The 23438-nt window shown below is 54.3% G+C and overlaps 4 protein-coding genes across 4 annotated transcripts; 3 read left to right on the top strand and 1 right to left on the bottom strand.

Annotated features, from left to right (window-relative positions):
- Positions 1 to 862: 862 nt before the first annotated feature.
- LOC147063101 (uncharacterized) lies at positions 863 to 1722 on the top strand. The gene is made up of 3 exons (XM_085927172.1): positions 863 to 1070; positions 1151 to 1306; positions 1382 to 1722. Exons 1-3 carry the CDS (start codon positions 1020 to 1022, stop codon positions 1565 to 1567), a joined length of 393 nt encoding a protein of 130 aa, XP_085783298.1. The 5' UTR covers positions 863 to 1019; the 3' UTR covers positions 1568 to 1722.
- A 2376-nt stretch (positions 1723 to 4098) lies between these two features.
- Positions 4099 to 6820, top strand: LOC147063100 (chemokine-like protein TAFA-4). Its single transcript, XM_085921828.1, has 5 exons — positions 4099 to 4306; positions 4763 to 4918; positions 5857 to 6012; positions 6438 to 6624; positions 6742 to 6820. Exons 2-5 carry the CDS (start codon positions 4768 to 4770, stop codon positions 6818 to 6820), a joined length of 573 nt encoding a protein of 190 aa, XP_085777954.1. The 5' UTR covers positions 4099 to 4306; positions 4763 to 4767.
- Positions 6821 to 8743: 1923 nt separating this feature from the next.
- LOC147063099 (monocarboxylate transporter 2-like) lies at positions 8744 to 10886 on the bottom strand. The gene is made up of 4 exons (XM_085921801.1): positions 10637 to 10886; positions 10396 to 10539; positions 9038 to 9793; positions 8744 to 8940 (listed from the first exon to the last, which is right to left on the bottom strand). The coding sequence occupies exons 1-4, from the start codon at positions 10884 to 10886 to the stop codon at positions 8744 to 8746; spliced, it is 1347 nt and encodes a 448-aa protein (XP_085777927.1).
- Positions 10887 to 14776: 3890 nt separating this feature from the next.
- Positions 14777 to 23242, top strand: LOC147063098 (neurofascin-like). Its single transcript, XM_085921749.1, has 26 exons — positions 14777 to 14858; positions 14922 to 15027; positions 15128 to 15318; positions 15476 to 15598; positions 15763 to 15981; positions 16095 to 16206; positions 16615 to 16802; positions 16890 to 17021; positions 17115 to 17261; positions 17514 to 17625; positions 17725 to 17888; positions 18226 to 18373; positions 18504 to 18628; positions 18725 to 18826; positions 18894 to 19091; positions 19177 to 19247; positions 19351 to 19573; positions 19659 to 19774; positions 19979 to 20189; positions 20725 to 20847; positions 20912 to 21085; positions 21159 to 21290; positions 21359 to 21428; positions 21853 to 21864; positions 21933 to 21968; positions 22506 to 23242. Exons 1-26 carry the CDS (start codon positions 14777 to 14779, stop codon positions 22738 to 22740), a joined length of 3552 nt encoding a protein of 1183 aa, XP_085777875.1. The 3' UTR covers positions 22741 to 23242.
- The last annotated feature ends 196 nt before the right edge of the window (positions 23243 to 23438 follow it).

Here is a 23438-nt window from a genome sequence, read left to right as displayed (position 1 = left end):
TTAAAACGTGAGGAAATATCCTTAGTATATTTTGGATACGAAGAGTTTTTTTGTTTTTTTTTTACAGCCTTCTCTGACTTTCCTGAAAAACAAGGCGGATGCCCCCCTACCCCCTTCTAAAATTGCAGAAATGGAAAGAATGTGACGAAGAAGCATTTTCATAACGTTTTTACACCCCCTCGCAAAAGGCACATGTTGGAAATTTCACAAATTAAAATTGTTCAATCAATTGTTACGTTGTGTTTGTTGGCAGTAACTGCAGTGTGGATACACCTTTTTCCTTTCCATGCTGTAGTCTGGATTATAATTGTCTTTTTAGTTGAGTGATATCTATTTTTTGAAATATTGCACTCGTGTCACAAATCAAGACGGTTATCAAGTTACGAACGCCCGCTGAGGGAATCCCTCACAGGGATGGATGCCCGTGCATCACGCAGGGAAGTCCCTGCACTGACTCATCGTCGTTGTTATAAATCAACGCAGCAGCGCTCATCATACCAAACACTCCGAGCGAGGAGCGGGCCTTAGCAGACATCGGCATCAAACAATAACAACAAATCGACCACGATGTCAGTTTACGCGCCTCTTTTCTTGCTGTTGGCCGCTTGTGCCTGTTGGTGCGCGCCTAGCGCTCTGAAGAAAGATCCCTGCGCGGAGGTCAAGAACAACTCTCTGCTACTACACCAGCTCGCAAAAAACGCACTCATACAGGTAAGGAGATGCTCGCTCGCTCGCTCGCTCGCTCGCTCGCTCGCTTGTCTTTAATACACGCATGCCGACGGACGGACGGACGGACGGACGGACGGACAAGTGCAGTTGTCAGTTGTCAGAAGAAGAGGGGTGAGCGGGGGCGGGGGTTCACGAGATCAGACGACACAACTTTGCCAGAAATTGTTATCAAAGAGCCAGCCTGTTTTGAACACTGCTTTGTCACTAGCTGCCAATAAACGGATCGTGTTTTACAGGCACGGAACGGATCGACCGATATCTCCAATTTCAAACATTTCGCTGCGGACTGGATGGAGGCCAAGGATAAATGTGATCCTGAGACATTGCGCCACAGCCCCACTGTAAGTAAGCAACAATATACACACCGTGACTTGATTGCACTGGCATATCGTGTAAGAAGGACTTTTTGCACTTCCAACAGCCGTGCGCCAAAAAGACCCTCAAGGTGCTGAGCAGTTACGTGACGGCGCTGGACAAAGTGGCCAGGTTCGCAAGTTGTTCAGAGTCCGTTTTTCGCGTGAAGCCGGTGTCGGAGGATCTGCTCAAAAGCGTGAGCGCCTGCGTCCAGCTCAACGATGTGAGTGGCCTGCCTCCAGAAGCATTTCACCGGGCCGGTGCAAGTCAGAGTGATCATAGAGGTACATGTTTGCAGGACGTCAGCAAAAAGGCGGAAGAGCGTCCTCCTGATCTTCATCCTGATGTTGTCGCGTGGCAAGAGGAGCCGCTGTGCCACTACACACTGGAGCGACTCTTCTCCTTTTCCATTCTCACGGCCCGAGTGTTTGCCGTGGGCCATCCGGCCGCTCACTCGCAAGGCTCGGCTCACGTGTGCACGTAGAGAAGAAAGAACGGTGCCATGCACCGGCCCGCCCTGTCACATGGTGCCTCTTCATCGCCAAAGTCGTGTGTTTCTTCAAACTATATTTATTGTATTTATGACTATTTATTGTTTTGTATGATCCCTACTCAGCGTCTGATAAAAGTGTGCCTTCTTGTGCTGCATGTGTGTCCTCTGAGTCATTCATCCGGCTCGGCCCGGCCCGGCTCAGCCCGGCTCGGCTCGGCCCGGCCCCTAATTGTCCGCCCATCTGTCCCTTTTCTTAAATCGGGGCGACAGAGAGCAGAACGCCTACTGCGCTGAAGTCACGCAGCCCATCCTTTGTTCAAAGACAAAGAGTTAGAGTATGGCAAGCCGAGCCCCCCCCCCCCCCCCCAAATCTTTCTGCCGTTCCGAGGCCATGCACAGCTAATTGGTGGCAGGCGCGTCGCAGATTGGAGTTCCCTCACCCGCCGATGATGTAATGCTCATTCGCTCACATTTCAAAGCAATCAATGGGGGAAGGTTTCTTGTTTTTTCAGCTTTTTTCTTCTTTTTTTTTTAAGAGGAAGCAGACGCGCCGGCCGGTTGGCCGGGCTCAGTGCCAAGAAGCCGTAATGCCGCTCAACGAGGAAGTTTGACTTCATTCAAACGCTGATCATGTCCTCCTTGTGGTCAGGGAACATCACAACAAAAACAAAAGGCTCGAGCGGGATTTTGAACAACTTTTTGCAACTTGAGTACGTATGTACATGCCGAAAGAAACAAATCAAATGATGGGCTGTCCAAACTAGGACCGCAGGTGTCCGTGCCCGGCCGGGTTGTGCAAACGCAATCACATGGAACGCGGGCTGTTGTTTGCCGAGTGAGTGCGCAGCCTCCCAGCAGCATGCGTGGAATAAACGAGGAAGTCACGTCATTCTAGCGACGCTACAAAAACTACTCCAAAGTTTTTGACACTCTGAGGAAATGAACGCTGACTCGGGCAAGCATTTTTGGGGCTTTTTAGTTGCTGATACCAGGGCCAGCCCAACTGTTTGGCGAGCTCGGCAGCCGCCTCATCAGGTGAAAGATTTTGTATTTTTTTGCCGCCCACTCCAAAGACGGAAAAAAATAGGACTGGGGCGGGGGAAGAGGGAGGGGGGGGGGCGTTTTGGAAGTTGCCTAGGACGATAAATACCCTGCCTGGCTGATGATCTCACAGATTATTATTATTTTTATTATTATTTTGTGGGGGGGTTCACCCTGGTACTACAAGTTCAGGACTCACGGGAGGAATTGTGCTGGGGATGCTTTGCTACTTTTCGACAGTGTACGGGGGATAATGAAGCATGTGCGGGAAAAAAAAGAAGAAGAGCGTCTGGCTGGTTGAAAGCAGAATGTACACGTATAGAAAAAGATGCTACTTTTCTCCTTACATGCTGCTGGGACTCCACGCGCTCGAGCGAGGGCTTTCTTTTTTGCGTGCCCAACACTCGTGTGGCTTTTTACAAACAACAGCGACATCTGTTGGCATCAAGAAACCAATGGAGACGATTCATGCGCTTGCCACTGACAAGTCCATTGAACGTCCGCAACTCCGCTTCCATGTTGTGGAAGCAACGCAGCCGAGAGAATTGCCACAAAATGAATCAAATAGACAACTGGGAGTAAATGCACATACTTTGAGGGGGTCACATGATGCTAACAACAACAATCATAATAACAATAACAATATTCATAATAATAATAATAACAACAACAACAAGACACCCGATTTATATAGCGTCTTTTTTGGGGTCACGCAAAGACGCTTTAGAGTGGATACAATATTCATGCACTCACACGTTCCCACTCGTCGTCGTCGTGGTGGTGGCCCTGGGGCAGGCTGCAGGAAGCGAGGGTGCTAGTGTGACCCTCCGAAGCGTCATCCGGTACCCTTTCCAGTTTGTCGCGAGGGAGACGAGGGAGGGAGGGAGCTTCCGCGTCCTTTCAAAAGTTTCCATGGTGAGGCGAGACAATGATCGGAAGTCATTAATGTTTTGGGATAGCTTTGATTGTGGATGTTTTCCACCTGGCCTACGCTAAAGGGCAACTGTTTGCACATCGCTGAACGGGAATAGGAAGACGTCAGTCACATCGTCACAACAATGTGATTTGCAGAGAGACAATTTATTCCGCACTACATGGCCCGCTCCCAATTTGGGGAGTAACAACATGTCCGCAATCACGCTATATTCATCTTAATCCTAACCAAGTCTGAAAGCCCAACGAGGTGCACGCGCGCGCAAAGTCTTCGGCGATGACAGCGAAAGTGCGCTCATGGCACGGCACGGCACGGCACAGGTGCTCTCCAAAGCTCGATGCAGTTTCTCGGACCCCGCCCCGCCCCGCCCCGCCCCGCCGCTCGTATGCACGTCAGCACGCCTTAAGCTTCTTAGGCGCTAATGAAAGTGGGCGCACATTGTGCGGGGGGACAGATGGCTCCTGTCTTGATTAAGTTCTCATTTTGCAGTTTGCAGAAGCTGGCGGGCTTCATCCCCGAGGAGACCAGCTCGTGTGTGAAAGGGCGCCTTGCCGCTTGACTTTTCGGATTATTCTCCCTCCTTGTTTTGTCTTGATGCAGCCAGAGCCAGAGCCAGAGCCAGGCGCCGCACGCGCACGTGCGCACGTCTGCCTTTTGGCCGTAAAGGAAGGGACTATGCGACGGGATCGCTTTCACTGAAACAAGTCGGAGAAGTAGCGCGCCGCACGTTTTGTTCGCGAGGAGCTGGGGGAAAAGTGAGTCAAAGGCCACTTTTGGTCACAAATGGGAAGAAGACGTGTCATTGACTGTCGCCTTCATCTTTTGTGGACGTTACAATGCATCGTTTGTCGTCTCCTGCTTCCAAAGCCAAAGTGTGTGTGTGTGTGTGTGTGTGTGTGTGTGTGTGTGTGTGTGTGTGTGTGTGTGTGTGTGTGTGTGTGTGTGTGTGTGTGTGTGTGTGTGTGTGTGTGTGTGTGTGTGTGTGTGTGTGTGTGTGTGTGTGTGACAAATGCACGTGCGCGGGCCGGAGAGAGGCACGCGCATGCCAACGATGTGCGTCGCACTGAGCGGACTTATTTTTCACTCCGGGATTGACAGTCATTGTCATTGCGCAACAGACACGCAAGGAAATTGGGCGCTCAAATCAGACGCTTCGAGACGCCTTCATGTGCATACTCACAGCATTTGTTTTATCCCTTTTGTGTGTGCAGGCGAGATGAGCTCGGCAATTGTTTTGGCAAGGCCACTCCATTGGGGCCTTCTCCTCTTTTGTGTGGCGAGCTTGTGCGGCCGGCGAGGGTCTGCTGCTGCTGCTGCTGCTGCTGCTGCTCCTGCTGCTGGCAACCAAAGCTCTCGAGGCGAGGCGGGTACGTGACAGAGCCGAGCAAAAGCCGGCCCCTGGGGCTCATTACGGCCGGTGGTCACCTGGCTGGCTGCACAGGGGTCTGCCTGCCTGCCTGCCTGCCTGCCTGCCTGCCTGCGCGCAATTCCCTAGGCTTCCTCGCGCTAGCTGCCTGCCTGCCTGCCAAATGACAACGGCGCTTGACGACAGGCAGGCAACTCATATTTTAGACATAGACCATAAAACGTTTGGCGTTAAACATTGCTTAAGTGTATAATGACGACACAATGAAAATATATACTGACCGCTTTGGCCTGGTCTAAACAATAGCATTCTTCAACAAATTCTCCAGTCAAAACGAGAATTAGAAAGTTTTCATGAACGTAAAAAGTCATTGGACAAACAAAAGTTACTTGCAAGTTGCAACGATGCTACTTAGGAGAAGTGCGTGTATACTCGAGGTGGGGAATCTTCACCATCAAAGCGATACGATACACATCTCGATACACTGCAGACGATTCGATGCATTCACGATCAACGGAATTGCCAATGATAAAATGCGATACAATTCTCCCATCCCCTGCGATACGGTGCGATTTCATTTGAAAACAATGCGATCCAGTGCGAAACGATACGATGCAACTGCATCTTACAGGTCGTATATCGGTGACTCTTCCCAACCCTCCTGTATACGTTCCCGCATAAAGTTAACAACGATGTCGCGGCACTCGACTTCCGGTTAAACATTTCAATCTAAAACGGAGTATTTCAGAATAAAAGAAAATAAAGTCAGCAGCCGTTACAGTCAGTAAGACGGATTCCGTATCTTCCCCTCATCCGCACGATAGCGCTGTAGCTTCGAAAAGGCCTTCATTTGCACGTCGGAACCTTTGTTGAGAAAGACCGCACGAAAATGCCGCACGAATGAACAACCAGAAAATGATGTCGCTTTCCTGTCGCAAGCCTCATGGAAGGAGAGGACCGGGACTTGCCAAGTGGTGGCAGCTCATCGTTGCTGCAACAAGAACAAGATTGAAGAACGCTCCCAGACGGTCAAGTGTTCCTGTTTTCAAGGACTTGTTGCTGGAACAACAATGGCACAGCCATCTTGTGTTGAAGGTCATTCTACTCATCTTGCTCCCATTCCAGTTTTTTTTTTTTTTTTACATTATGATGATCAAATCTTTTCTGATTTCACAATGGGCGCTATGAGCAGCTTCTTCCTTGCACTTCCAGCACCTCGACTACAACTTCGCCGAGAGTATTGTCCAGTCGCGCGTTTTAGCCCGCTATATTGTTTCCGTGGCTACTCCGCTACCACGGCTGCCAGAGACCGGAGAACTGATGGCTGGACGGACGGATCCTAAGAAAAGACGTGTCTTTCTGCTGTGTCCTGTCCAAAGATGTGTCTTTCTGCTGTGTCCTAATCCCCCCCCCCCCCCCCCCCAAAAAAGACGTGTCTTTCTGCTGTGTCCTCATACCAAAAAGAAAAAAAAAAAAAGACGTGTCTTTCTGCTGTGTCCTGATCTCCCCCCACATCGCAGCCTTCATCGTGCGTCAGAAGCGGTGGTGTCAGATGAAGCCGTGCGCCCAAGGGGAAGAGTGCCGAGTACTTTCTGACCTGAGCGGCTGGTCTTGCATCTCTGGCAACAAGGTGAAAACCACCAAGGTGAGGAGAAGAACTCGTCGTCCCCACCGCCAAACACAATGGCAGTCTAGCCGTCGGCTTTTGTCACGTGTCTGGCTGCGAGGATTGCCAGCGTTTTGTTTTTCAGGTGGCACGCTAGCTGCTCGGTCCAATCGCAGCAAAGCCATGCCACTCCAGTATTGCCGGCGTTTTGTTTTCAGGTGGCACGGTAGCCGCTTTGTCCAATCGCAGCGAGTAACTCCGGACCCCGAGGCCACAAAGCGCACACTGGGTGGATGAAACGCCAGCCAGTCAAATGGAGCCAGTCAAATTCAATGGTGCGGACCGTGGGTGAGTCAAATTGGCCACAACAAAGTAACAACGCACTTGATTTTGGAGTCGGCCCATAGCCCCTCGCTCGCTCGCCCGTCCGTCACGCTGATTCTGAGCTCCCACTACATTTTACACTTCACTATTTGTGTTTGTTTTCCCATCTTCAAGTGGTCCGGCCACCCCCAGCTTTCTTACCACTGTCTTTGACCTGGTTTAAGTATGACATCTATGCAGTTTGTTGATTGGCTGCCCACTATAGCCATACGCAATGGAAAAAGGTGAAGAACATTGTAGTAACCTGCATCGGCCGGCTCGCTTTGTGATTGCCCTGTCATCTCAGAGAAGAAGAAGAAAAAAAAGCAACAAGGCAAGGCCCCACAAGAGCGGAATGTAAAAAACCCCACAACTTTTGGGTGTGTGGCGTTTAAAGTCCCAAAAGTCCCAATGATCATCGTCACACACACATCTGGGTGTGGTCAAATTTGTCCTCTGCATTTGTAATTGACATAAGCAAAAATTCCAATATTTTGCTAGAAACTGATAAAGATTGTTTCCTTGAAGTTTGCCCAACTTTTTTATTATAATTTTGACCACTATGCCTAATATGAGTGTTCAAAAATGAAGAGAGAGCAACGGCAAACTGACAGCCTGTCGCCACCGACGAGCGAGCGGTAAACTGCAGGAGAGACAAAATGGCACAAGAGCTGAGAACCACATTAGCCATCATCAAGACTGAGCATTAAAAAGAGCACAGGGAAAAAAATCATAAGCATTAGCATTCAAATGATTTTCAAGTATGAACTCTACATGTAGCATACCTTTGTACACAGGTGTCAAACTCAAAGCCCCGGGGCCAGACACGGCCCGCCACATCATTTTATGTGGCCCGCAAAGACAAATTGTGCATCAAATGTGTGTGTCATTACTAGAATTGCAAATAGTCTTCACTTTTAACAATATCTTTTTTTTTTTGGACCAGTTTTTACTCGTCTGATTTGAAAACGAGTGAGATGTCAGTTTGTTTTGTAGCTTTTACTGGATGTAATATGAGGTGCTCATACATTTATTTGGGTTGAGAGTCATAATGGCCCTCCGAAAGAAGCTATGACTACAATGCGGCCCGCGGAAAAAAAACGAATCTAACCACCCCAGGTTTACTTCGTACCTCTTGAGCATTGCGCGGCCGGCGGAGGCATGCACTCTACGTATTACGTCCAGCTCTCTGATCGAGTTACCACACCGGCTACGCGATGACGCAAAACGTCACGTCCTCTGATTGGTTCATCGAGTCTACACGTGGCGGCGTTTACGGATTTGGGTCCACACGAAAGTAGCACCCTTCTAAAAATGTGCTTGCGAGACAGAGCAAACAATACAATTTCGGTCCATCTTATTCATGAATAATTCATTTCATAAAATGTTCTTTTCCGTGCTCTCGGAGCCCCCGGTAGTGGAGACTTATGCCTTGGTCCGGCTCTGAGCGGCTGCGGTACGTTTGTTCTGAAAAAGGGGCTGAAAGACAGGCCACGCACAGCACACTGAACAAATCACAGTTAGAGTTAGCAGCGTTATTTCAATAGAAAAAGTCATAGTGTGAAGACAGAACCAAATGACGGCCATCACAACTTACTTTGGTTTGCCTGCCGCGCAGTGCCCAATCAACACATCGGTAACACCTGAGCGCGTCTGTCTGTCCAACAGAAACAGCGAAAACAACACTTCCTGCGCACCGTCCTTCAATATAAAAGTCCCAATGTACAGAGCACGTACCGATACAGATATTTGGCATAAACGGGGTCGGTCATTTGAGATAGAAATGGGGTTTTTTCTTGTTTGTTTTTGTGGAATAAAAAAAAAAAAAAGAAAGAAACAGCCCTTCTCCGCACGGCGTCAAATTTCTTCCGGTTTCAGCTGCGGCGCCTCCTGGCGCGTCCTCATCCCTGCAGAGAGCCCCTGGCTCTGCTCCTCGTCCGCTCGCTTGTAGTTGTAGTAATGCATGATGAAGAAAAAGACGCCGGGCAGCAGCATGAACGCGCCGCACGCGTAGTACATGTACTTGTAGTCGCCCCAAACGTCGACCAGCGCTCCTGAGAGACAAAGTAGAACGCGGTGACAAACGTGGCCGCAGCCGACGTCCCGGCCGGACGGCCGGCCGGCCGGCCGGCGGGGCGCTTCAGCTCCCACCTGAAAGCGGAGGGCCCAGAAGCACCGGGCCGCACTCGATAAGGGTGACCAGTCCGACCGCGCTGGAGAAGCGCTGAGCTCCGACCAGGTCCATCAGCACTTCGAAGAGCAGAGCGCAGACCATCCCGAAAGCCGTGCCGAAAAAGACGGCGTAAAGCGCCAGGCCGGCGTAGCCGCCGGGTGCCAGAGGGCACAAAAGGTGGCACACCCCGTTGCAGCAAACGGCAAAGCTAAACAAATACTGGATCCTGGGCCGGATCCGTTTGCTATTAGCGAGCAAGCCCGTCGCCGGTCGCACAAACATGTCCACCAGAGCAAAGATGGAGAGCAAGAAGGCTGCCCGATACTCATCCACGCCCAAATGCTTGGCATACGGGGCGAGGAAAACCACCGGCGCAAAGAAGCCGAAGAACATGAGCACGTTGCCGAGGAGGTAAATGAGGAAGCCCCGGTGGCGGAAGAGCGACGCGTCGAGGAAAGCGCCAGGCCGGCGTCCCGCAGCTTCGGGGGCTCGGCCGATGTCCACGGGTCTCATCAGAGCGCCGGCCACGCAGCAGTTCAGCACCAGGGCTCCCAGCACCAGGAAGCTTCCCCTCCAGCCAAAAGAGTCAAAGAGAAACTGATTGAGGGGCGCCAGAGCGAAGAGAAATACCGGGCTTCCCGTCATGGCCAGCCCGTTGGCCAGCGGCCTCTTGGCGTGGAAGTAGGTGCCGACGATGGTCAGGGCCGGCTGCAGGTTGAAGGCCAGGCCCAAACCTGGCGGAATGACAGCGGGCGGGCCGTCAAACGCACGCACGCACGCACGTGCAGCGGGTTGTGGGGCTGGGCGCAAACCCTTTCTTGACCTTTTGCTGCTAGCGCGGGACCTTGCGTGTCATAGAGATGAATCGATGCCAAAGGTCACGAACGGAGTCGAGAAGCGACCCTGTGGGTTGACTTTGGCAGGCACACGTGATTAGCTAGGTAGCTGGAGCTATGCCGTAACCCTTCTCTCGCTTTCCCTTCTCTATGACACTCTTTGCACATATGTAGAAGTTGCTCCCAGTCAAGACGACAAGGTCACACATTATCGATCGCACAGGCTAGGCAGAGGGTGGCCCAGAGTAGTAGGGACCTCGGTGGTGGGAGTTAGACCTTCTCGCGCAATCTCGCAGAGACGGTTCCACAGCCGTGTAGCCATCTTTCTGGCATACGTGAACTAGTTCAACTGTGAAGGCTGCCCCCTGCTCATTACCGTTAGCATAGCGAGCATTCCAGATAAAGCACTGGGACAATATCCGACAAGTTTGGCCTCAGCGTGAGGTTGCGATCAAAAGGATGCGGGACGGCGGCCGGTGACCTTTGAGAGTGTCGCTTACCTCCGAGAACTCCCACACACAGGTAGAGGTGGAGCATGGAGGTTCCAAAGGAGGCGAGCACCATGGCGGCGGAAACGGTGAGGCCGCCGACCATGACCACAGGTCTGCTGCCGTAGCGGTTGACAAGAATGCTGCTCAGGGGCCCTGCGCGGGAGGGAGAGGCTTAGAGTCAGGGTCGCAGGCAGGCCGCTGCCATTTGCCCGCTGGCATCGAGAGAGGGGGGGGGGGCGACTCGACTGACCCGCTGCGTACATGGACGCCAGCATGAGCGAGGACACCCAGGCGATCTGGCTGTAGGAGATGGAGAAATACTCCTGGATTTCCTTGTAGTAGACGGTGAGCGATTTGGGGAAGGCGTAGGCAAATCCCACCGAGATGAAGGAGGCCGCCACCACGGCCCAGCCCCAGCCTCCGTCCGGCGGATCCGCAGCTGCTGCTCCTGCTCCTGCTCCTGCTCCTGCTCCTGCTGCTGCTGCTTTGGCCGCCGCCATGCGAGGGCTGCAAGGAAGACAACGTTTTGCCAGAGGGCACTCACCAAAAGCGCAACGCGAGCGGCTGTGTGTGAGCGGCCCCTGCTCAAAGTAGGGCAAGTAAGCAAGTGGGAGGCAGGCCAACGACTGAAGGTATTTTCAGCTGTTGAAACGCACCCCTGCCTGAAAACTTGAGCCACATCTACGTGGGAGGGCGGGAGCGAGCGAGCGAGCGAGCGAGCGAGCGAGTGAGGGAGGGAGGGAGGGAGGGAGGGAGGGAGGGAGAGCGGGAGCCTTTGCGATTGTTCTCCTCTTTGTTTTGGACCGCCGTGGGCTTTGACCTTCCTTGTTGAGCCGCGCACGGGTCGGAAGAAAAGGAAGGGCGAAACCTACTTTTGAACCTCCCGGCGGGTTCATCCGTTCCAAAGTCCAAGAACGCAATCTCTGGATTGCGCTCCTGCCCGCCACGCTTTGTCTTCTCCTGTCATTCCAAGGTGCAAATGGCAGGAAGCAGCGAAGGAGAACACGTCGGTCTGTTTTTAGTCAGAAGCGTCGTTTTTACAAGGGGCGGGCGTGTCACGGATCAATAAGAATGATGACAATAATAATAAGACCTGGATTATCCAAAATTGTCTCCTTCAACTTGAACCAACGCACGGCAGATATTTGGCCTTAGTTTCAAATGTCACTGATGCCACGTGACCACGTCACTAATACTGCAACCGCTACTGGAGTCGCGTAAACATTGTGCTCATTCCAAATGGACGGAGGTCTCGATTTCCAATGTCAAGAGAAAGACAAGAAAAGGCTTTTTTTCGCAGATAAAAATCAGCGGCCATGTACTCGTCTAATCTGTGTTTTTGAGAAGGTGCATGCAGTACATCGCTCACTGCGTGGGTGGGTGCGTGCTGGATGTCCCAATGGCGGCTCCAGTGGCGTTGGCTTGTGGCAAGATATTCCACTCGGAGACATTTCACAAATGTTGACTTATGACACATGGGGCGCACAAGCTCACTCACCCGCCCAGCGTGTTTCCTCAATGGCCCGCCCGCCCGCCCGCGTGCGCGTGACCTCAAGCCTGTTTGCTTTGACTCCACGCCGGGCCGGGCCGGGCCGGGCCAAGCGGGCCGGGAGAGAGGGTTAGGGGACAGCCCAGCAGCTCCCCCGCCGTGCCGGGACAGCCCCCCCGACGGGTCGGGACAGCCCAGAGGCCCACCCTTGGAGCTGGGTTCACGCGTATCCAGGCACCCAGGAGTGTGAGTGTGCCTGCTAGCCTGCTTTCAAAAGCAAAACTTGATGGCTGAAGTAGACGCTTAAAGAACCAGGTAAACAAATATGCAGCAAACAATTGAAGCTGCTTTGTGCTCTGAGACAAATTGAACGCGGGACACTCCAAAAAAAGGACTTTCACCCACATTCGGGCCGATCGCACCTTCTCTTTTTTGTGCGTGGAAAGCAGCAGCGCGGCCGGCGCTGGCTAAATCTGGCCATTCCCCTTCATTCTTTGGAGCAAGTTGCTCAAACTGTCATTTACCATCTACGCCACTAGATAGAGACACAATATCAGGCGGGAGAACCCAGAGAGCTAGCTGCTTATAGATTTTCAACCAAGCCCTAACCCTTCACGGGAAGAATTGCTTGCTTTTCTAAAAGAGGAGGTTTTTTTTAACCTATCACTAAGTATTTTTTTAACTAGGGCTACATTAGCATTGTCAGCCGTAACGTGCTGGTCTTAGCTTTAGCCTTACTTTGCAGCAAGGCACGACTCCTCCTCGTCCTCCTCTTAAATTGGCTTTGGCCTTTTCCACTGACCGCTGGAGTTTCCTTAACCTCGGAGACAGGTGCGAGAAAAGTGCTTTGTTTCAAAACGAGCGGATACGCACGAATGATCCCCATCTTCAGAATAACTTCCTTTTTTTCATACCATTGTGCGTTCCCACATTCCATCGACCTCGGTCGCTCGCTCGCTCGCCCGCTCGGCCGGCAATGCGCGGGCTAATGCTTTTTCATTGAGTAAGATTGAGTCCGAGCGGTGAACTTCTGGGGTTAATCCCGCCCACGGGTCTCCAAAGCTGAGACATCATGCCCACAATAGGCTGTCTTTATTCCAAGACAATGGTCGATTGAGTGAACGCTGCACGGTGCCAGTCACCGTAAAGATTCAAGGTCGGACTTTGCTCCACTGAAAAGCAAGAGCGCATCATGGGAAAAAAAACGCCGTCGTCTTTCAAAGGAGATGTGGTCCAATGGCCGCTCTGAGCCTCCTGGGCCTGAAGACGCTGCCGAAGAGAAGAAAGGAGGGCTCCGCTTCCCGCCGCATCTAACAGGAAGGACCGCGGGGCAAAGGTAGGACAGTCAATGTCGAAACAATTCACACATCCTGCGACGTGGCCTTAGCGTCGGCCGGCACGCCGGGGGCCGCCCTCGTGCCTGCTTGGGACGCCTCCGAGGTCAAGAAGCGCAAACTGGAAAACGTCCCCTTATTCAAGAGCGAAGCCCGTGTGGCGCGACCACCACAATGTTCACAATGTGCTCACGGTACGTCTTGATATGGAGCGCCGCTTCGCCTCATCGGAAGACACGGAATAAGAAAGGCTGCCCACGGAGTCAATGGCGCTGGCGTCGATTTGAATGGCATGTCTTCTTCCCAGCGGCGGGCGAGGACCTTTCCGGTCGTCCGTCGCAATCGGTGGTGATTTGACGCTAGCACCGCTGGCTATACTCGACAAGCGGCTTCAATTCTTCTCGCAGTTTGAAGGTGTGAACTTTGAGTTGACGAGACGCGAGGGAGGCGTAAGGCAAGCGCCATTTGGTCAACATTTGGACTCGGCCCATCGATCAGCGAGGACCCGGCTCGACGTCATTGACTTTTCCGACGCCGGGCGGGTCCGACGGCACGGATGGATGCGCCCTTTTGACGCAAAGGGATGATTCTTGATTCCGATGGTTCCTTTTTTTTTTTTTTTTTTCGGAAAGGGATGATTCTTGGATCTGACGATCGATTGATGATTTTTTTTTTTCTGTTTCATCCATCCGAGCTGAATGAGGAAGAGCGAGTCGGTGTTTTGGAGTGTCACGGGACACACGCAAAGTGTATGTGGGCCAAACAAAGCGTTGCTTTCACAGAGGTCGAGAACAATGGAGCCCACGTTTGGAGGTCACGCACGCACGCACGCACGCACGGCGCTAGCCTCCCCCGTTTGGCCACGTCACGCGCGTTCTTTGACATGCATTGAGGGGAGCTTCCTTTTACGCTCTGTAAGAGACAGTGACTCTTTGCAGGATTACACTCCGCATCAGACCAGTCCCCCGTGGAATGTGGACTTGGCCGTCGGTCGGATAGCGAGGGGAGCCGCCGGACCGAGGTAGGCCGCCGATCGCAATTAGAGTCCCTTTTCATTCTTCAGTCCTGCTTTCAGCATGCATGATATGGCCAGAAGAATGTTGGCCCTATGTTTTCTTTTGCTTTTACACATACACAATTTGTTACGGGCGCAAATCAAGAAAGTTGATCCGAGTAGCAGATGACGGGACACTTGCGTTGTCTCAAGAGGGGCCTCGGCCGACGGCTGGCTTTCTCAGTATCGTATGAAAAGAACTCTCGCTTCAACCCGCCCAAAAGCATTGCGCCGCACAACGGGTTCATCGCTCCTCAGTTTACTCATCGGCTTTAAGGCTTTTGGAAAAGTCCTCTAGACTAACGTCAACAGGCTCCAGAGTGTGAGTCATATCCATCCATACAATAGCTGCTGATTGCTCCATAGCAAAGAATAGAATGCCTTCATTGTCCCTGTGCGGCGTTGACGGCCAGAGTTGCGAGTGGCAAAGGCGAGCGCTCGCTCATCGCCGTTGAGTGTGTTGACAGAAGAGTCGGTGACGAGTGGCGAGGCCCCTGCCTGTGCCCGCTAAAGATGGCCACGGCTGCGGCGGCGGCGGTAGCGCTCCTGATGCTTTTGGCCCAAAGCGCTTGGCCTGTGGACATCCCCCTGGAAAGTGAGTGCCTCCTCAGCTTCCTCTGCTGTTCTTTCACGCCGACTCAGGCTCATTCTTTGGCAGTCCGCCAACCGCCGACCATCACCAAGCAGTCAAGCAAGGAGCATATCGTGGACCCCAAGGACAACATGGTGATTGAGTGCGAGGCCAAGGGCAACCCGCACCCCATGTAAGCTGGGCCCGTCGCACCTTTGTCACGTCCCGGCCGCCTCCGACCGACCGCGCTCTCTTCTCCCTCCCTTCCTTCCTTCCTTTCCCGCCTTGCAAAGCTTCTCTTGGCGGCGCGACGGCAAGTATTTCAACGTGGCGCGCGACCCGCAGGCGACTATGCGCAGGCGCTCGGGGACGCTGGACATCTCGGCCCGGAACCATCCGCAACAGTATGAGGCAGAATACCAGTGCATCGCCTCCAACCAGTACGGCTCGGCGTACTCCGACAAGATCAGACTGCGACTCTACAGTAGGTCCGATCCGTCCGAGGTCTTCTTCTGTTTGAGGCCGACAACGAGGCGGAACACGGGGAAGGGGGGGCGCTCGCTCAACAGATACAAACAGCATGGTGGGATCGATGGAGATGACGCACGCGTGTTTGCGCTGTGCGCGTTTGCGCTGTGCAGGGGCTCCCGTGTGGCCGAGGGAGATCGTGGAACCGGTGGTGATCAGCGCCGGCTCGCCTTTGGTGCTGGCCTGTGACCCTCCGGCGGGGCCGCCTAAACCTGACATCTACTGGATGTCCAGCTGTAAGTGCGGCCGCTCAAAGTTCTTTCCGCCGGCCGGCTCGGTCTAATGTGGAGTTGTCCAGCGGCGTCCGCCTTTGCAGCAGAACATTAGCGTACTCCGGAGCAAAGGCGCCAAGGCCACTTGGTGACAGCTCAAGTGAGCTGCCTGCTGTCTTTCCCGTCAGGCTCCTACGCCAGACCCTTTAACTGGCCAATTCAAACGGCGTTCCCCAGCATGCGCGCCGTGCGGCAGGACCGGCGGGTGTCGGCGGGGCTCAACGGGGATCTCTACTTCTCCAATGTGCTGCCCAACGACTCGGCCTCCGACTTCTGCTGCAGCGCCCGCTTCCCGTACAAGAACGCCATCCAGCAAAAGATGCCGGTGGTGGTCAAAGTCGTCAGCGGTGAGTAGGAATTCCCGGGCGACGAGTTCGCGGCTCCCGTTCTTTCGCCGGCCCGGCCGCTGATAGCGCGGCTCGTCGATTGGGTTCTCCACCCTTTTTTGTTGTCCTCGCAGCCCGAGCCGTGGTGGAGGCCGCCCCGACCTGGTTGTCTCCTACAGGTTCATCCAGTTCTGTTCTGGTCCTGCAGGGAGAGGAGCGACCGCTGGAGTGTATTGCCGCAGGAGTGTGAGTGTGTCGGCCGGCGCCCTTGTGTTTCCAAATGCTCACGACCTCGCCGTATCCGCACATCCGTCAGCCCAGATACGTAGCCGTTGAGTACCCGAGTAGGACGATGGAAATACCCGAGAGGATTTTTCAGGCAAGAGGAATGACAATCCGAGAGCGAAAGCAGAGCTTCTCTTTGATTCACGCGGTCAGACAACAGGGTCAGATCTCAGGTCAGGTGTTAGGTCTTCACTAAAGGCGGAATGAACCCTGTCTGACGAGTGTCGCTTTGGCTCGTCCCACGTCGAGGGCTTTCGTCGCCCTCTCTCATCTTACCGTACGTGCACAATAGTCATTGTGAGGACGGACGGACACGGTGAGCTGGGTGCCGGATTTCAAGCCATTCATTTGTTCTTCATCATTAAGCAGGCCCACACCTCATATTAGCTGGAGCAAGAACGGTGAGGACTTGGCAGCGAGCCCTCGCCTGAAACTCCGACACTTCAACAAGATGCTTCAAATGCCAAAGGTGGGCTTTGAGGATGCAGGCGAGTACGTCTGCACCGCCACCAATAAGCTGGGCTCCATCCGGCACACCTTTGCCGTCACCGTCAAAGGTGAGATGCGTGTTCTGCGGGGTGTGGGAATTCGATCGTATTATATTCAATCTATTCTTACCATCCCGGGCGGGGCGGGCCCGGTAGCGGCGCCGTTCTGGTTGGAAAAGCCCCGGCACTTAGTCTTGGCTCCCGAGGAAAGCGGGCGCTTGGTGTGCCGCGCCGACGGCGCTCCTCCTCCCACGGTCAGCTGGTTCATCAACGGCGAGCCCGTCGAGGGTGCGTTTCCAAGAGCGAGGCGTGCGCCGCGTGCCGAAAGCTCTCAAAAATCATCCTCCCTTTCTGTTCTTCCCGTGGCTTTCTTTTGACAAGGCGCCGCCGCGGCACAAGCCAACAGACGGTTGTCCGGAGATACTCTGAGCCTCAGCAGCGTGACGGCGGCAGACACGGCCGTGTACCAGTGCAACGCCTCCAATCCGTACGGCTACGTATTGGCCAACGCCTTTGTCAACGTCCTGCGTAAGTAGCCGGCCCGGGCTTTGCCGACCAAAGGGCGAGCGGAGGGCGCTCGGCCGTCCTTTTTCGACGGTTGGCCGAAGGAGACTCGAAGATGAGGGCACCTGACGGAGCTACTTTGGCGGCCATCTGGATAGCTTTCGCTCAAGTGAAAAGAGTCTTTGTAGATTTCACTCCCCTTTGTCAACTGCTTGACCTCTTGCTACCTTGCTAAAGACAGCATTGCGCTATTGATGTGTCGGCGGCCTTTACCAGATGCAACGCCCCGCATTCTCGGGGCCAGGAATGAAGTCATTAAGGTGGTGGAGGGACGTGCCGCCTTCTTGGACTGCCGCTACTTTGGCTCTCCGCTGCCCGACCTGCGATGGTGAGCGGACGCAGGCGCTCTGTGGGAGCGCCCGCCCGCCCGTCCGTCCGTCCGTCCGTCCGCCCGCCGGCTCTGATGTACACGGGTCCCCTGGCACAGGTCCAAATACGGCCAGGGGACTCTGGAAGGAAATCGTTTTAAGACGCACGGCAACGGCACCCTGGAGATCAGGCGCACGCAGATAGAGGATCAAGGAACGTATGCGTGTGCGGTCAGCAATGTGGCGGGGCGAGACGAGACTCAAGTCCGAATTGAGGTCAAAGGTAAGCGCCGCAACCTCTTTGCGATAATATCGGGACAAAACGGCCGCATCGGCTGAACTTTCCACTTTGAGGTCGACCGAAAGGGGAGACAGACGGTGGGAGGGAGCGCAGCCGACTCTCGGTCGTACTTAGCTGGAGCGCTTGAATCCTAACTGTGGGCTGCAAGATAATAATGAGCTCCTGTGCTGACGTTTGCGTGACCACAACAACAACAGCTCTCTCTCGCTTTTGTAATAGTTGAGATGGCAAAATACCGCGTGAGTCGTCCCCGTGTCGCGGCTGCTCGTGAGAAGACGATTGCGCAAGCCAAGAGCTACTTTCTCCCATTTGTACACAGAACCCACCTTGATTTTGAAAAGGCCGCAGGATACCAGCGTGATCCGTGGAAGCCAGGTGCGTTTGGAGTGTGCCGCCAAAGCGGACGCAACCGCCCCCATCACGACCGCTTGGATGAAAGACGATAAGTCCGTCACACTTGGCCGGAGGTGTGTGTGTGTGTGTGTGTGTGTGTGCGCGCGCGCCCGCGTGCACATTCAACTCCAAGACAGAGCCAATGATACGGCAAGGCTCCCAAAGATCTCTTTCCCTATTTGTTTTTGGTTGTGCACATGATAGAATCTGGCTGGATGAATCCAATCTAGTCCTCGGCAACGTAAACAGAGGCGACGCCGGCGTCTACACGTGCCGCATCGAGAACGAACTGGAGCACAAGTCTGCGTCGGCGCGCCTGATGGTGCTGGGTAGGAAAAGGGGCTCGTCGTCAAGCCGTCGCTCCAATAACCCATGGCGTCGGAGTGTCGGTCCACTGAGCGCTCTCTGCGTGCATTTGTGTGCAGACTACCCGGATGCGCCCACGAAACTGGAGCTGTCGGATCCGTACGAACGGAGCGTGAGACTCACTTGGGTCCCCGGGGACAGCAACTTCAGCCCCATTACGGGTAGCTGAGCTGGAACACAGCATTCCTCCAGGAACGAGTGGCATGACGGACTTGTCGTTCTCTTCAGAATACTTGGTCCAATATGATGACGACGACTGGTTACCTGGAAAGTGGAAGAACTTGTCGACGTACCCCGGAAGCCTCAACTCGGTTATTCTGCACCTGACGCCTTTTACGTACTACCAGTTCCGCGTCATCGCCATCAATCAAATTGGTGCGAGTCGCCCGAGTCGTCTGTCGGTGCGATTCCAGACCAGCGGAGCACGTGGGTTCCGTACACCCACCCTTTCTGTGGTTTTGTTTCGCTTGGTTTTGTCCGTGTTTGAAGAGCTCGCCGTTTCCATCCGCAGCTCCGGACGTCATCCCAAAGAACGTGAAAGGAGTCGGAACGTGGGGAAACAACATGGAGATCAGCTGGGAGGTGAAGGCGCGTGCGTGCGTGCGTGCGTGCGTGGCTTTGGCGTGGCCACACGGAAAGGCTCGGCTCGGCACCACCCCTGGCTGGCTGCGCTCTTTTCTTTCAGCCTCTGACATACCGGGAGTGGAACGGGCCGCACCTCAAATATTTGGTCTGGTGGCGGAGGCGAGACTCCAGAGAGGAGTGGAAGAACGCCACCACCAAGTGGCTCAAGTATTATATCTACGACGCGGATACGTTCACGCCCTACGAGCTGAAGGTCCAGGCCGTCAATGACTTTGGCCTGGGCCCGGAGTCTCCCGTTGTCACCGGTTACTCCGGGGAAGACCGTAAGTCCCCCGACGCCGCGGCAACGCAGCAGCTCGCCGCTGCTGGCGACCGTTGATAGCGAAGGCTTTGCGGCTTCTGTCCAAGGTCCCGTCGGCGCGCCTCAGAACCCGAGACTGTCGGATATTCAGGCCACACGGGCGACTGTGCGCTGGGACCCGGTGCCGCAAAGCTCCATCATGGGCCAACTGAAAGAGTACAAGGTGTGTTGTCTGTTACTGCTGCCACCGCTGCCACGGCTGCCACGGCTGCCACCGCTGCCACCGCTGCCACCGCTGCCACCGCTGCCACCGTCCGCACAAATCCCACGGACACCTGCCTCGGCCATCTTTTCACATCTTTTTCCTCCAATACTATTCATTTGCATGAACGCCCGCCCTTCCTGAATAATGCTGTGGGCCTTGCAGGTCTACTACTGGAGGGACAGCAGTCAGCTGAGGGGGCTGCGAGTCAGCAGAGCCACCAGGTCCCGAGCCTTCGCAGAGACCGGTCCCGAGCCTTCGGGGCTCCTCACCGACCTGCTCCCCTACAGCAACTATAAGCTGTACATGGTGGTGGCCAACGGTCGCTACGAAGGGCCGCCCAGCAACTATGTCCACTTTTCCACACCGGAAGGAGGTAGGGAAGGGCTCGAGCGGCCCGCTTCTTTCTCTCGATTACTCGCCGCTGTGCTACTAGCAGCTACCAGGAGACAGGGAAGAAGGTCCCACCCTCACCTCCGGGTTTCTCCACTCTCACACTCTTGGCCGCCCGACGAAGGGGCCACGTCACCGCGGGTGGCTCGACACCCTTCGCTCATATCAAAGTGTATGCGCAAAAGGCGTCGTGGAAAAGGGATGGCTCACAGCGAGACGACGGCACGGCTCCGGCTACCTAGCTAGTTCCGTGCACCGGAGACAGGGGCGCTTTTCTGTTCCTTCCTGCCATTTGCAAGCATTGTCTGCAATAACGGCCAACGTAAAGATGGGTCGGAAGCCATTCCCGCTCGTGAGCCTCAGCGCACGGCATCAGCGCATCAGGCCGCAGACGTTAGCTTGGCTTGCGCGCGCGCGCGTGCCATTGGAAGTGTTCGGATGCGTTGGCTTTTTCAAGCCGCTTCATGCACCGGCGCTACACTCTCGCGCGTCGATCAAAGTATCCGCTGTGTCTCCAGTCCCATCGGCTCCCACATCCTTCAGGATTCGCCAGCGACACCTCGACAGTATTTATGTGGACTGGGAGCCTCCGGCGGAACCCAACGGAATTATCAGCGGCTATTCCCTCAAGTACCAGACAGGTGAGGTGCCAGACTTTGGTGGACCTTCCGCATTCCCCAACCGGGACTGGCTCTGCTTCCACAGTGAACGCCAGCAGGGGAGAGGAGCAGAGAGTGGAAGAGTTCCCGCCAAACGTCACCAGTTTCTCGCTGCGCCGAGACGACCGCTACACCCGATACCGCTTCTCTGTGGCCGCCCGGACCCGGCTGGGTTTGGGCCCGTGGCATACGGAGGAGTCGCCGCACTACACCACCGAGAGTAAGTCTCGACTCGCCGGGCCGCCGATGTGATGTCTGACGTGGGCGTGACCGTGTCCTTTGGCCGCGGGCAGTCTACGCCCAGGATCAGGTGGACGTCTCCACCAAGGGCTGGTTCGTCGGCGTCATGTGCGCCGTGGCCCTCGTGGTGCTGACGCTGCTCGTGGTGTGCTTTGTCAAGAGAAGCCGAGGGGGCAAATACCCAGGTGCCTTGTCGCGCCGGCGGATCCTCCCTCTGCCGCCCGTTTCCAGACTGGCTTTGTTTGTGTTGCAGTGCGGGAAAAGAAAGCCACCGCCTTAGAATCTGTGGACGATGTGGATCAAGACGGCTCCTTTGACTACCGGTACGAATGAGCGGCCACCCTTCCTGCGACTCTCTGACCAATGGCAAGGTCCAAAAAATGTCCCCGTCGTCTTTTGGTCACGTCGAGTCATCTTAACAGCCAGTGACACATTCTCTACGTGCCTATCAGGATCTTTGCGCTCATTTTATTTCCTTCCCTTGTGTTGTAATTATGCCAAAGTCACACTGTCTGTCTGTCTGTCTGTCTGTCTGCCTATCTGCCTGCTGCCTGCCTGTCTGCCTGCCTGTCTGTCTGTCTGTCTGTCTGTCTGCCTGTCTGTCTGTCTGCCTGTCTGCCTGCCTGTCTGCCTGTCTGTCTGGCGGACCAGCTGGCGGCCACATCCGCCCGCCAGCAGTATTTCATTTCTCGATTCCAATCTCTCTTTTGTTTTCTTCTTCCCCTCAACCCTTCTGGAAACAAGCAGCTCTCTGGAAAGGTAGGACAATATCCCATCGGCGTTCGTGCGCGTGCGTGACTTAACAAGTGCTGTTTTCTCTGCTCCAGGCTGGCCCGTGTCACGGCTCTGCCCTACCCAAGCTGGTTTGTGCTTTTTATTGGACATTCACTGGACAAAAATGTCAACGTATTTCCACATGCCCCGGATGCAAATAAGAAAACGAAATTGGAACGACGGCCCAAGAGCAGATATACTGTTGACATTTTTGACAATTAGAAAAGTTAGCAGGCGGCTCGGTGGCGCAACGGGTAGCACGTCCGCCTCACAGTTAGGAGGGTGCGGCTTGGATTCCACCTCCGGCCCTCTCTGTGTGGAGTTTGCATGTTCTCCCGAGCCCGCGTGGGTTTTCTCCGGGCACTCCGATTTCCTCCCACATCCCAAAACATGCTCGGTAGGCCGATTGAGCACTCCAAATTGCCCCTAGGCGTGAGTGCGGATGGTTGTTCGTCTCTATGTGCCCTGCCATTGGCTGGCAACCAGTTCAGGGTGTCCCCCGCCTGCTGCCCGATGACGGCTGGGATAGGCTCCAGCACGCCCGCGACCCCCGTGGGGACATATATATATATATATATATTACATATTACATATTATTACATATCTATACTTTTTTTCACCTGCAGGGAGGAGGAAAGGGGGCTTCAGAGAGGACCACCTTCAAAGGAAGCTGTGATGAAAAGGTGCGAGAGCGACGATAGCCTGGTGGACTACGGTGATGGCGGCGGAGACGTGCCCTTCACTGAGGACGGCTCATTCATCGGCCAGTACACGGCGCCGAGGAGAGACGTGAGGGACTTGGACTTTGGCGGCGGTTTGGAGCTTCATTCTCCACTGAACGCCGTCTACTCGCTGGCTTGAAAGAGCGGCAGGTGTTCTCCAAGCTGCTTTTGAGGGGCCACACGTCATCAGAGCACCCGTACCAGAATACACGCCACCCGGGCCATGCCTATGTGGGCCGCCGCCGAGATCCCCAATTACTTTATCACGTTGATAAGACAAAACTAATGCAGGACAGAACGATTCCATCACACGTCGTGACACCTTGAGCCGCCGGAGATATAGATTCCAGAGACTAACTATGGCCTTCCTCCCGCTGCTCTCTTGGCAGCTCGGCCGTAACTTGTTGTAACCTTCCACTCGCCACAGAAAAATGTCTAATGTCCATTTCTTGATCCTTGTTCCATCTCCACAGCGTGCCAGCCAATATTAATGTCTGGGAAAGTCAAATTTGCTCTATTCTGTCCCTCCCTTTCCAAACTTCAAGTGGCCCGCCCTACGCGCGTCGACACTAACCGTCTCTCGTCAATTTGAATTGGACAATTGGAACGATTAAAAAGATGGCCAAGTGTATAAAACAAGGTTACAGAGGGTGAAGAACTGTTGTGCTCTGTCCACTGAAAGCGGGCCCAGCTCAAATAGCGGCCATCGCGAGCGCTTTCCACCCGAGACCGTAACAACGGCGAGTGACGAAAACCTCGAGATAAACGACAAAAGGAGATCCGTTCGTTGACGAAGCCGACCTTGCGGTCTTAACTGAAATCAACGTCACGGAGAGG

Source organism: Syngnathus leptorhynchus, chromosome 1 (assembly GCF_054491065.1).
Source record: "Syngnathus leptorhynchus isolate UIUO chromosome 1, UIUO_Slep, whole genome shotgun sequence".
Taxonomy (NCBI): domain Eukaryota; kingdom Metazoa; phylum Chordata; class Actinopteri; order Syngnathiformes; family Syngnathidae; genus Syngnathus; species Syngnathus leptorhynchus.
Note: the sequence above shows the minus strand (reverse complement) of the source record. Positions and strands in the feature narration are given on the sequence as shown.